The 14,453-nt window shown below is 39.6% G+C and overlaps 1 protein-coding gene across 1 annotated transcript in view; it reads left to right on the top strand.

Moving 5' to 3' along the window:
* The window catches only part of LOC139739938 (tudor domain-containing protein 1-like), a 38,984-nt gene extending 34,525 nt beyond the window's left edge, over positions 1 to 4,459 (top strand). The window contains exons 17-20 of the mRNA XM_071650538.1: positions 1,151 to 1,261; positions 1,932 to 2,102; positions 2,843 to 3,006; positions 4,214 to 4,459. Coding sequence (XP_071506639.1) covers positions 1,151 to 1,261; positions 1,932 to 2,102; positions 2,843 to 3,006; positions 4,214 to 4,459 — 692 coding nt within the window. The remainder of the gene's footprint in view (positions 1 to 1,150; positions 1,262 to 1,931; positions 2,103 to 2,842; positions 3,007 to 4,213) is intronic.
* Positions 4,460 to 14,453: the final 9,994 nt, after the last annotated feature.

Genomic DNA, 14,453 nt, shown 5'->3' with positions numbered 1-14,453 from the left:
GAATTGGATGCTCTTTAACTTTGGAAGCAGTCTAAAACCCACTCGCTACACTTGTGGGCGTGAACAGTTCCAGAGGTAAACTCATGCATCGAATTCTCAATGATCCACTTTGTCTTGTGCATCATTTGTATAATGGTCTTCATGGAAGATTTGAAATACTTCATGGTAGGAAAAACTAGGCAAATATGTTATGAATAATGACGGGTTACGAATGTTCATGGGTAATATCATGACAGCCTTGTGTCGTACCATGCACGGGACTGTCGGCAGAAATTGGCCTTGATGTTGAAATCCGATGGTAGAAAAGTATTACTGTATTGATCTTTGGCTTTTAAATACATCCCTTGCTTTTAACCCTAACTAGGTGGGGCTATTTAGGTAGTTGATAGAGCCGCGGGCCGTCGACCGCGCGATCGCGACGAAAATTGGCACACACATTGCCTATGATGTAATCTAATATACCATGAAGTTAATTTAAAAAAAAATTCTAATTTATGCTAAATTATGCTAATTTATGCATGATGATGCATAAAATCAGACTATTTGGTATAAATCACAAAATAAAGCTCAAAACAGGCACATTTTTTGTGTAAATATTCTTTTTAGTGTCCGTAGCAAATGTAATAAAAAAAATTGTGATATCAGAAAAAATTCTTAAGTATTTTGTCGTTTTTTTGAATTTCTTATGTATTTCTTTGTTTTTTCGACTTTATGTTTTTCATTGTTTTTTCATTGAAATTTGTCCGCGACATCGCTCCGAACAAGAAAATATGTTATGCATTGATTTTAATCAATAAAACACCAAAATAATCATGCTTTTATGAAATTTGCCAGTAAGCACAGTTTGCATTGAAATTGTACACGAATTAACGTTTTTGAGCAATTTGGTCTGACATGCATGTACATATTTATGCGTAACTTCGGAACCGCGCGCCCGGGCGTCGCAAATTTGGTGTCAAAAGATGCGGGAGACTCGAAAGAAAAAAGTCATGAAACGTCGCGGCGATAGCTTTTTGCGATTGCGATACATCGCGCGGAACGGCCTAGTTAGGGTTAAACCATACTGGGAAATTTTCTCGAAGAAAATGTTGTAGTTACAGATGAAATAAGGGATGAACCCATGAGCCTTGTGTGGTCTTTGTTATTACAGTGCAGGAAAGGAGGTTGAAAGTGACGGAAGGAGCAGCGAAAGCTGGAAGCCAGCCAGTAGAGCCAAACTTCAAACCTAGAGTGGGAGACCTGTGCTGTGCCCAGTTCTCAGGTTTGTCCTCTTCCATTTACCCCCCTCCTCACCAGGATTTCAATTTGTAATGGCAATAGGCTGATGTCAGTTGCTTGTTCAGAAAGTGTAGGTGTATACAGTGCACTCCCGTTATAACATACACAATTATAATGAAGTTCCGGTTACAACGAAGTCAAAATTCAGGCCACAACATTATCCACTCCATGTACTTTTATTGTTTGTGTGTTGGGTTATAACAAAATTTCAATATAACGAAAGAAAACTGCCGGTTCCAAGGACTGCGTTATAATGGGAGTCCACTGTAGTAGTGGTAGCAGCGCTATGCAAGATTTTGTGTTGGGTAAACCATGGCACATTTTCTGTATATTTTGTAGTGTGTGATCTCTTTTACATTGTCTGTACTAATGGTTGATTGTGTGGTCTGTGATCAGCCACAAAAACGAAGCTTGAGTAGTCCCTGTGCAACTGCTCTGCAATAGATATATGCGACATTGTGAATGAATGATTGAATACGTGGGTATCACTTCAGATTATAACCATGTGATTTGATGATGTGGTCAACAAGATCAACGTACAGTGCTTGAAAATGTACTGTAGGGGACACTTCAAGGGGATAAAAGAGGTGCTGAAAAATATCAGATGGTTGAAATCAAATTGCTTTTTTTTTGCTCCTATTTGCTCCTTACAGAGGACAAGGAATGGTATCGGGCAGCTGTCCTGGAGGAGTTGCCTGGCAACAAGTTTGAGCTCCAGTACATTGACTTTGGTAACAGGGAGCGGGTTGGGCAGGCCACCATCAGACCTATTGACAAGGAGCTTGCTACAATCCCCTGTCTGTCAACCAGATGCTGTCTAGCTGGTAGGTGTCTTCTCTCACTAGGCACATCTCATCATATGTTTTCAAATGTGTGCATGTTTCCTTGACAACCTAGTCGTTATCTTCTTTTTTTTCTCTCTTTCTCTCTTGTTATTGCAATTGAAGCTGATTGGGCTCCATTTTACAAAATTTGCTATGATAGCAACTCATACTGCAGTGACAAGTGTTGACGTGATAAGAATTTTGCTTCCTGAAATGCTGTTGCTGCAAAAAGTTGCTATTCTATAGCAAGAGTCGCTCTCCTAACATCTGTTATGAAATTAGGTCCTGGTTTTAAGTCAGTAGAATGCTTACATTAGTCACGGCTGAGTTAAACAAGTGTTTAGAAGAGGTTTTTTTAATATGCTTGGCTCATTTGAAATAAAAGATTGAAATGAAACATTTCTCAGGGATATCGGTTTCCATGCAAAAGCCCTGAATTCAGGCCCTGGCAGTTTCAAATTTCAGGCTCTTTCATGTACAAACCAGCTTCGTATAGATGGTTTTCAATTCCTTGTACATTCTAACGTGCATTCTGGGTTCCATGATCATAGATCTCTCTACCCTCTTTCTCTAATTAAGTTTGAACTTGAGAGGGGAGTCTCCCTTTCATTATCACTATGTGTCAGGTCATGTGATAGGTCATGTGATAGGTCATGTGGTAGGTCACATGACAAGAAACCTAGGCTGCAGCACCTTGCTGCCATTGAGTTCTGGCTCTTTTTATCTCGTCCTGACATCAGGCCTTGGGAGTGAGACTGGACCATGGAAGGAAGAAGTGACCACTAGCCTGAAGGAAATGACCGGTATGGGAACCAAGGCCGTCACAGCCAGGGTGACAGAGTTTCGGGACGGCACCGCCTACGTCGAGTTAGAGGATGCCTCGACGGGTCTAAATATCTCAGGGGTGAGTGAAGACATTCCTGGAGATGCTGATGTCTGGAGCTGCAAGATGATGTATTGGTGTAACAGAGATGCCAGCTGTTACTTTTTTGCAGTATTTTTGTACTGTTTATTGCCAAAAATACAGCAGGTCTCTCTGAAAATGCTGTAAAATATGATATTTTAGTGGCATGAAATTTCTGCAAATTGGAGCCGACAGCCTTTATCTCGGCATGAAATTTTCGCAAAGTGCCTCTGGCATTCAGTACATATAGTGTAGACAAGAGCTTTCGCGTGCATTTTAATTTCACGAACTTGGCTCTTGCGAAATTCGCAAAATTAAAACGCATGCGAAAATTCCTCGTTTTACAGTACTATATTTCCTAAATTGTATAACTATGAATGTCTGATGCAGGAAAGTTAGGAATTACTAAAGAAGCCCAAGAAGCATTGTAGGCCTCAGAATACTGAAGTGCCATTCACTAGGTTGGCAGCATTGCCATTCAGATATTCACTGCATCTCTGTGTGTATGGGTGTGTTCGAGCGCTCTCCTAAAGCGAACTGTACCGTACCGTACCCGCGCCAGAGGAGCGTTCGAACACTCCTAAAGTGTACCGTACCGTACTGTACTGAGCCAAAAGTGGACCATTTCCCGATGTGCTCCAAAAGTGTACCAAAGCGTACCAAAAGTTTGTTGTAAAGCATGCGCGTATCATGCGCATACATCACAAGGCAAAGACATCATTCTCTTTGTTCGGGACAGGTGCAAGTAGTTCAAGCGCCAGGTGGATGACATTCTTCCTACAAAATGCGTTACCTTTTCTAAAAATAACTTGTGAGGTACGCTTTCTCCACAGAGCGCTCGAATGCTCCAAAACTGGCACAGTTCGGTACGGTACGCTTTAGTTCAGTTCACTTTGGTTTGCTTAAAAAGCGCTCGAACGCACCCTATGAGACACCACAAAGTCATACGAGGTGCCACCATGGGCTAACTCAACAATTTTTGTAATCAGCAACATGAGAATATTGATCTTGAATAATACGGACCCAGCTACAACCTCCGTCAATAGATTTTGATACACTATCAGTTGGTGCCAAGACTTAATGTAATAATACTCTCCATATTTATGCAGGAAATCATGAACTTCATAAGTAGATTTTGATACATTATCAGTTGGTGCCAAGACTCAATGTAATCATACTCTCCATATTTATGTCTATATTTATGTAGGAGATCATTAACCTCATCAAGGAATCCTCCTCAGAGCCCAACCAGTCTCCCAGTGGACCATGCTCCTTATCCTCCAACCCACAAGCCGCCAGGGGTGCCCGTGGTCAAGCTGTCGACCACGCCCAAAGTGGGAATCCCCCCCAGAGTGCCCCGCCCGGTATGAGCCCAGACCAGATTAAGTACATGGAAGAACAACTGGCCATGCTGCAGGCCCAGCTTCTGAGGGCAAAGGGCGCTTCCACCTAAGACTCCACCTCTCACCTCGTGTCTCTCATTGCTGCTCGGAAGCAGCTCATCTTAACTTTGCCTTCTAACCTGGTATGGGGGAAGAGATTCACCCCCTCCCCCTCCCCATGCTTTTTGCTTTCTGCAGACAGTTTTGACCACCATTTATGATTTCTTTACTCTTCAGAGTAAGAGAGAATCAGTTGTCTCCCTCTTGTGTGTAGAGGAAGGACTTTCTGTCAGAGATGAGGTTGATGTGAAGGAGATTTAAGTCCTTTTGCACTGCACAATGTAATAACCATGCATTTCTGCACAACTCTTTGAATCTATCAAGGCTTCTATTAGCTTTGTGCATTTTCTCACTCTTTTTCCACTTGACCCCTGTCATCATTTGGCTGTATTTAAGACTGCAGATGCTGACTCTTTTCTATTTGTTTGTATTTCTATCATTAGTATGTTGTGAAAGTTATTTTGTTGCTTTTGTCAGTAGGCTTGTCGTTTTTCATATGATCCAAGACTTTGCTGATCTAAGCGCAATTTTTTTTTTTACGTGACTAGACTAGAAGTAACAGTTTGCGATCAGGTTTGTAATTTGTTAGGGAGGGGATTTTGTTGTTGAAAAATGAAGATGTGCAACCAATTTGTAAGGTAATTAGATAATTAATCACAGTTGTATGGTAATGTGTCCCAAAGGGATCAGGTTTTCAAACTTGACATTCTATTTGTTAAAAAGATGCCTAAAGTATTATGGCTCAAAAGGGATAATTTCCAGGTGTTTTGTTAAATAAACTTATTCTATACATACATCAATATGATCTATCCCCCATTTGTGTTCTCATCTCTTGCCCAAAAGCAGAGATCCAAGGCAATAACCTTACAAATTTAAAGCACTCATGGTAAAAAAAAAAACAAAAGAGGAAAATCCTTTCCTCCAGATTAAGCAATTCACTCCCGTGATATTATTGTGAGGTGCATAAAGATGTACTGACAGTTCATTTAAAAACTTTCAATGAGTGGGCATGACAGGGATAGGAATGTTGCACTAAGGTTAAGTGTGTCTTGAAACTCGGATGATCGTCTTTAGTTTTAGCTTTGTGTTTGTAATCAAGTGGAGTCAAATCAAGTCAGATTCTTAAGTGCAGAGCCTGTGATACACGATGAAAAGGAAAAAAAACCCATCAAAGGTGACATAAATTGGAAAGATCATGACTGGGTGAAATGGGGATGAGGGGAACTTGATGCCATAATGGTTAGAAGTCAAGGTCGGGGGTCAAGGTCACCACTGAGGCAGACAGCCTGAAATGAGTAACTTTACGTTTTTCACGAGAAAGGATGTGCACAGGATGTGTCTTGGTGTTGACGTTTTATATCGTCTATCTCACACATGATGTGATTGACTCTCCTGCTTTTCTTAGCCCATTGTCTCTTGATCTGGTGCGTGCGTTAGCAGCTCTGTCCAGCTGTCCATCTCTGTGCCTTTTATTTTGTCAACACGATATAAGAAACTAGAAGAGCACTCTGAGAGAGCAGACCTCTGCCAAGGAGTTAACTTCCACCCATACCCTCATGATGAAAATCACTTCATTTCCCAATATAGAAGCCTTTGTTTATGTCATCATCTTCCAGCTATGTGACGCCTTGCCTGAGGTTTGTATACCGCTATAGAGCGTATATGCAAACCTCAAATACGCACAGCTTGAACTCCCAAGTTCATTGACCCATCTGCAAAATGATAAAAAATCCTTCAAAAATCCATGAAAATACCCGGATCACTACCAAAATTTCATCATCTGTTCCTTGTGTCATTATAAACTTTTCCTGCAAGTTTCATCCAAAATCCGTCCACAACTTGGTGACTTACTTTACACACAGACAAACAAACAAACGCAAATGAAAACATAACCTCCTTATTTGGCGGAAATAGATATCAAGTGTGGATTTCAAACATAGTCCAGGAACTCCTTCCATTGAGTGAATAGACTGATGACATTTTTAGGCAAAAATCCCTCAGAGTAAGAGGTTAGAGAATACTGAACTTTTGTTGTACGTAGTCAGTTTCTATCCATAACTTCAGATGGGAATGCCCAAAAGTAACATGATTTGCCCAATAGGATAGAAATAAAGAAAAATATTTACATGACATTACACTGAAGAGTTAAGTTAAAAGTGGCTAAACTTTCGTTTTAAATGTCATTTCAGTCCATAGCTTTCCCTTGAAATGTCGCATAGAAATAAGATTTCATGGAAAAAATTGAAAATAAAACTGTCAATCATGAAGCTGATATGATACAGGTATAAGGCAAAAAGTCATGGTCTCATACAGGTTGAGATGTCTTGTTTTGCAGCATTCAGCAGATGAATTGCTCATATTTCATCATGCTATCTTCTACCTTATTTTTTTATGCCTCTGCCACAAAGTGTCTCCGGAGGCATTATGTTTTCGGGTTGTCAGTCCGTCCATCTTTCCGTCTGACCTGTCTGTAATTTATTTAGTGGATATCGTAGCTTAACCATTTCAGGACAGTGTCCAAATGAAACTTGTCATGTGTATGTATGAGTGGCCTAAGTTGTCCGCCCATCTTTGTGTCCATCCATCCGTCTTTCCATCCGTCCGTCTGTCCGTCCATCTGTCCTTCCATCTGTCTTTCAATCCATAATCAAATTTGTGGACAGCGTGACTCACGGTTTGAGGTATCCATATCCAAATTAAACTTGTCATATGTATGTACATGTATGAGTGGACAAAGTTGTGCCTGTCAACTTTTAGGAGCACATGCTGGAAGTCTAAGGTCAGGGGTCAAGCTCAAGTTCTTAAAATTTCACTATTTACCCCTATAATTCTGTAGTGTCTTAAGGTATATTCATGAAACCTAGTGTATACTTGAACCACCAGGGAAACATTCTCTCCAGAAAGTTTGGGCCATGGGGTCAAAGCTCAAAAGTCAAGGAAAATGCTAGCAGTATATCCCCCCTATTTTGAAAATAGCTCAGTGTTGTCATGAAAATTGGATATTACCAGATAGTGATTATTTTAAGAAAGATGAGGGGCATGGGGCCAAAGGGCAAGGGTTGAAGGTCAAATGATAATGCATAAATTTGTGGATACTTGCTCTCTGAAAAAATTTGGTCATCCATATGAAACCTGTTCCAAGGAATGTATAAATACTAAATGCGTTGGGGTTGTGCCATCAAATTTTCAAGCATATCATTGCGGGTTTTTACCATTCATGTGAAGCTGTCATCTCAAAACTGTCATCTCAAACTGTCAAGATGTACATCGAAAGTGTCAGACCTATGGGAGAATAATGTGATATGGCAGAGGCATAGCAGTCACCATCGCGACATCTCTAGTTTTTTAGTCGAGCCCACTGGAGGTCAGGGGAGACTAAGGGATCGCCGTCCGTCGTCTGTCCGCAACGCTACAAAAACTTTAATAACTCTTTACTCTGGGCTTCAATTGCAATCAAACTTCAATGGAAGAGGGGTCATACAAAGTTTCACATTTTACCATATATGAAGGTCACCTCAAGGTCAAAGCTCACAGGCAGGGGTCAATGAACTTTAAGGCCCAATGTTAAGTTTTTATGGCGCGTTTCTATTATGAGTCATGACTTTTGATCCATAGATCCATTTGTGACCAAACTTGGATGGTAGATGTCCCTTGGGGAGTTGAAGATCACCACAAGTTCAAAGGTCACAGACAGGGGTCAACAAACTTTTAGGGCCCAATGTTAAGTTTTTACGGCGCATTTCGATTATGGCTCGTAACTTTTTATCCCTTTGTCCATTTGGGACCAAACTTGGATGGTACATGTAAATGTCCCTTGGGGAGTTGAAGGTCACCACCAGGTCAAAGGTCATAGGCATGTCAACGAATTTCCGGCAATTAGATTAACATTACTTTCTTCTACGCGAATGAGCGAGACACAATTTGGCACGTGCCTTGTTATTGTTTTGTTCCTCCAAGTAATTAGTGCAGCGGTATTCTGTGCATGATACTGTTGCGAAGGCTATCCCAGATTCTGGAGGGTTCAGATTCTTCATGCACATGTTTTCAGTTCTCGTGGTGTAGACAAATATTAACGGAACGCATTTCACGAAGGAATGGCAAACATGACAAGATTGTTTCCAAGTCTTTGTCCAAATATTTTGGATGCCTTTTCCTTTCTCTTTCCTCAATAACCCATCTGCAGCTGCAGTTAGATGTTCACTGTAGAGTATCCGTAGGTGTTTGGTTACCTGGTCATGTCGAGCAATAGGGATTGTGGCAGCCATATTACAGGCAGTCGGAAATCAAGATTGTAAATGTGTGGAGAATTCCATTGCATTAAAATGAAGTCAAGGACTCATTATATCAAGGGACAAGATTTTGTTCAGCTTGCAATGTTTCCTATAGAGGTTATAGCACAGTGTGAACAAGGGGTACATGTTCGCAGGGAGATACAGTCAGTTCTTCTCTGTGGGATACCACTCCACTTGAGAGGGTAACAAGCCCCAGCCACTTGCACTGTATTCATGGCAGAGATAAGTGTCGTATTTCCAGCGTTCGTAACCAATCTGCATGTGAGCCACCATTGGCTGTGAATTGGTTTGAAGCGTGTCAATGCTGTATGTCATCAAGCAATGACTAAGGCCTTCCGTGTTTGTATGGACCTGCTTGTTACACCAGAAACCATTGTGCTTTTTCATCTAATCGTAAGAAGAAAGAAACTTTAGAGACTTTCACAACCTTTGCAACATTTTTAGCACACGTAATGGAAAGCTAAATCAGCTACTGTGATTGCCATTTAGTTACCTTGCGTTTGGTTTGATCTGTAAGATTGTTTATGTCATAAAGATCAGTGTTCTTAATAATGAAAATCATGATTGGATTCTTATCAAATTTTGCAGGAATAACCCTTTTTGGCAGAAAATGCAAAGTTTCTCAAAAATATCTTTTGTCTACAGTTGGCACCCCAACATGTGCCCCTGAAGCTGTGCAACTTTTTGACATCTTCCTCATATCTACAACTCGCTGTATTTTCATTATTTTTCATCATTGTATTGTACAGAAAGAGCTGTATTTTCCTTTAATTCTTAATTTCCTTTGAATTCTAATAAAGAGGTTGTAATAATCCAAATCAGATTATACAGTTTTTCCAGGCTGTGAATTCATTGCTCAAGAATCTGGCAGCATTAGCCACCCTGATACCAAGAACTTAAAACAGTAACTTCAATGGGCTAATCAGATTTGAAGTGTATATCTCAAACAGTCAGGTCAGCATAAATGGATTGATATAGAGGGTAACACGGGTAGGCATCATTTAATGGTGCTGATTTAAGACATCCAGAAGTCTTGATCCACCGGAAACAACCTGGAGGCAGAAGTGTTTTTGTGGCACACCAGAGCTAAAATTATCTTCTTCTATAAAACCAAAAATGCTTTGAGTAAATAGACCAGTGATTTTACTTTCATGTTTATAGCTGATCCAGGAGTGACCCCTTTGAACCGGCACCAAATAGGGGCCCAGTTTTCACGTTTTGATTTTCTCTTAAGTGGCAGGTAGTGTTACCAGTGTGATAGAGAATGCAAATTGACATCATGCCCTCCTAAAAGTCCCGCAAAGCTCCCAAAGTTTGCTTTGTTCTTCTCGGTCTGTAAGAATGCGTTGAGATGAACTTGTGATACTCGGTTGAGTGCTAGACGCTTGGGTTTCGTGCTGCTCATTGGAGGATTTAACATCAGTGTCTAAATGTGGGCTTGTTTTTTTTAAGCTTTTCTGTCTTGGGGTGTATTTACATAGTCCTTGCGTCCATAATTCAATCGTCTACTTCTTTATGGCAGTAAGTACTATCATCTCGCATTCCTCGCTATCTCCGAACCTTGTTCAGTATTATTGTGCCTCTGCCATTAAGTATAGCCAGAGGCATTATGTTTTCAGGTTGTCTGTCCGTCTGTTGTCCTTCCACCTTTCTGTCTTTCCGTCCTTCCGTCTTTTTGCCCAAAGCCAACTTAGTGTACAACGTAACATTGGAATATACAAATACTTGCTCTCTGAAACAGTTTAGCTATCCCATTGAAGCCTGGTTCAAGTAATGTAGAAGCACTCAACACATGTGGGGTTGTGCTATGAAACTTTAACACATGTTATTTCGGGGGGGGGGGGGGGGGGGGAGGGTTGCCAATCATGTGAAACTTATCTCACATTGTTAAGATTTACTATAGCCCTATTGGGAAAATAATACAGTATGGCGGAGGCATACCAGTCACCATAGCGACATTTCTAGTTTTGCGGGGTTATTCTGTCTGATGGTAAGGTCTGATGGTAAGAAGCCGCAAATGATTTCTTTTAAAATCATTATGGTACATTCAGCAATGATTGGGCCTGTGTAATGAGACTGGAATCCTTCATGATTAAAAGCATGACCAAATTTGATGCATGGGTCATTTGTGAGCAGCAATAAAGGCAAGTAGATTTATCCATACTACTACAAACTGTTTAGTTCTCCTGAGATCAGATAATCGAAATAGTCCGATTTTGTTGCATGCAAGATGAATTTTCTAAGTATCCCGTCGTAACTGCGTGCGCACACATCCTTCTCAGACAGCCAGAGGAGAAAGTTGTGTGGGGAGATGATGTTGCATGCCTCTTGTTCTTGAAACTTGTGCAAGGAAACTTCTAATCATACAGTCTGAAATCTCCCATACATATCTAGTTGGAGCATTCACATCTTTATCTCCAAGGCTGTCTGATTCACTAACAGTTGATAGTGAACAGGAACGTCTGCTGACACGTCTACTTACACGTGTAGTAATATATCATTTCCAGTGTGAAAGGGTGGTCAGAGTGAGTAAGGTTGCCTAAGTGGCAGAGAAGATGCTATTCTTCTTACAATGTTTCTTCGCATAACAGGGGTCATCTTCAGATCCGTGTGTGTCATCTTGTATGCATACATTGGAATGCATACATTAGAGATGGATTGTCCGATTTTTCTGCTCTAACTTTCCTTCAATCGAGGCTGAAAAATGTCCAGTAAATCCATCTCTTGACTCAAGTCTGATGTGGATCCCCAAACACAGTCACAGGGTGTGATTCAAGGTGCATGTGTTAGAAAAGGTTGTTCCGCCATCCTGAGTAACAGATGGTTTCTTTTGCTTTCTGCACCACAGTAGACCTATCTTCACTGAGCTCTTAAATTTCAGATTTTGCAGGAAGTTTCCTGAACACTTTGATATCTCTTTCTGTCTAGATAAGAGAATATAACAATCTTCCAGATTCAGGACTCATCTTTTACCCATTGAGATGCATGTAAGACACAAGTGTCTCCCTGATTGTTCTTTACAATCTCCCGATTTGGATGGATGATCGTTAGCAGCCCTGTCTTCCGTGAGACTGGTGCGTTGTGAGATCTTCTGTTCTCTTTCTCTGTTTCAGGATGTAGGAAACAGAAATGACTCCAATGTTTCATTCTTTCGTGTCCCAGTAAGATCTTTACTGTGGCATTCCGTATCCAGCCAGGATGGGGTTTGACCCATCATGCATTCCAGATCACATTTTTAGCTTATCTTAGTCAAAGGGCCAAGTGAGCTATTGTGATCATTCATTGTGTGTAAATGTCATACATTATCAGCTTCTCCTGGAAAATCCCATGATGGATTTTCACCAAACTTGGCAGGTACGTAGCATGCATCCCAAGGGGGATAGGATTACAATTTGTTCAAATGGGCACAATGCCCCAAAACCTTAAAAATGAGGAATCTTTGAAAATATTCTCCTTTAGAACCAGATGTGTTAGTGCCAAGTGTGCTATGAATGAGTACCAGGGGATTAAAGGGCAAATGCAAATTTTTCTTTTTTATTTTCCTCTGATAGACACATTGTCAAATTTTCTCTGAACCTGGCAGGTATTACACCTTGGAGATAAAGAATCTGCAGTTTAGAGAATATGATGAAAAACAAATCATGTATAAAACCAGAAATGATAGAGCTAAAGCGCTTCAAGTTAAGAAAAGCATGTTTGTGAATACAGTTACTTTAAAGTTCGCTTCATGTCAGATCCTGAATGCCTCCTTTGGGCGCCTTGGGGAGGGGACCATTTTGTGTGCTAGTCATTAGTTAGTTTTCAGTAAGATGAATCATGAAAAGCCCTTATCATCATTAAAGATAAGTAAGATGCAAGCTGTAAACTGTTCAAACTCCAAAGAGAAAAATGAAAAGAATGGCTGGAGTTTCCCTGTACAAGTGCAAAGGGTCTCCATTTGATACTCTTTGAATTCATTAATTACTATTACATACCTTTCTTTATTTACATTACATACATAATGAGGATTTTGTTGTTGTTTTTGATGGTGATACTTCAAAGATGTAACATTTTTTTTTTTTTTTTGTGCATTTGTTTCTCTTAAAGTCCAGACTGTGATCTGCTTATATATATGTGGTATTGGGACAAAATGCAAACAAAAACATTTGCAAGTTCCTGTGGTTTAGGTTCTTGTCATTAAAAATTGAGTTTTCGGTTAAAACAGTCCTTTGCCATTTGCCAGGATTGGACCACACATCACTAACATCAACCATTCAAGAGCTGTCAGTGTGTGTAAGGGTGAAAGGAGATGGTTAAGGAGGTGAATGCATAGTTTGTATTTATGATATTGCATTTAGTATTAATTATCTGTTATATTTTTGTTGTAGTTACAGATAAAGTTAACTGTTTTAACATTTGCATTCTTTTTGCCAAAGTGTTACACTCATTGAGATTCTTAGCTTGTAATTTTGCGTCATTTTCACGTATGTCAACTAACATGCATTGTCCAGGCTTGTGTAACTAGTAGAATAGTGCTTCAGTATTTGAAGATATATATTCATGAAAACTAACATCTTGCTTAAATCATTTCATATGCTGTAATTAATAGATAAGGGGACTGTCTGTAGTGTTTCTCGCTTACTAGAGAGAAAAAAACAACAACAGATGAAATGCGTATTCCTTAAATATTTCTCTTAAATGTAACTTAAGCGACACCTATGCATAATGTATTGAGTAACACTGTGATTATTCATTCTTAGAAGGCTTTTTTATGTGACCTTAGTTGTCACTGCTTTATGATGCTTTTTTCATCCTGTCACAGGACAAGATTACTTAAAGGACAAGTTCACCTTCATAAACATAAGGATTGAGAAAATGCAACAATATTAGTAGAACACATCAGTGAAAGTTTGAGGAAAATTGGACAATCGATGCAAAAGTTATGAATTTTTTACATTTTTGTGTTGGAACCGCTGGATGAGGAGGCTACTACAGCTTGTGAGTCATATGCGTACAACAGCATAAAGAAAATGTAAAAGAAAATTCAACATATTTTCACTTTTTTCGCATAATAAAAGAGCACTTGACTTGCCTCTTTCTAAAGGCAGGGGGAATAATATTACCCATAACATTTGTCGGTAACGAGTCAGGGGAATGTGTACTTTTTTCAAAAGATGGAATTTTGTGAAATTCTCTTTATATTTTCCTTATATTGTTGTACGCATGTGACATCTAAGTTATTCATACACTGCAGTAGTCTTCTCATCCAGCGGGTACTGCACAAAAACTTCAAAAATTCATAACTTTTGAACGGATTGTCTGATTTTCCTCAAACTTTCAATGATGTGTTCTACTAATATTGCTACATTCTCTCAATCCTTATGTTTATGAAGGTGAACTTGTCCTTTAATTTACAAAAAAAAAAAAGAATCTGTATGCAGAGACAGTATTATAATTAGATAAAAAATCTCACAGCTCTGTGAAAGCTTTATCAAATAATTGATATGTCATATGCTTTATAAAGACTAGTACAATGTACCACAAATAAAGCAGATGGTAGGTAAACAGTAATGAATGCTTTCTGTCAAAGCTGCAAATGCATACAAAACATAATTCTATAGGCTCATAATGGTGCATTCTCTGTAAGAAGTTGCATTGATGCTATCATTCTATGTAGCACATCACATCGACGATCTTGATTATGATTATTATTATTATTATTTTCTTCTGGGGG

The sequence above is a fragment of the Diadema antillarum genome, unplaced genomic scaffold (assembly GCF_040938485.1).
Source record: "Diadema antillarum isolate AM-2024a unplaced genomic scaffold, OU_Dant_1.0 seq00000821_RagTag, whole genome shotgun sequence".
NCBI lineage: Eukaryota > Metazoa > Echinodermata > Echinoidea > Diadematoida > Diadematidae > Diadema > Diadema antillarum.
The sequence above is the reverse complement of the archived record's forward strand: the minus strand, read 5'-3'. Positions and strand labels throughout refer to the sequence as shown.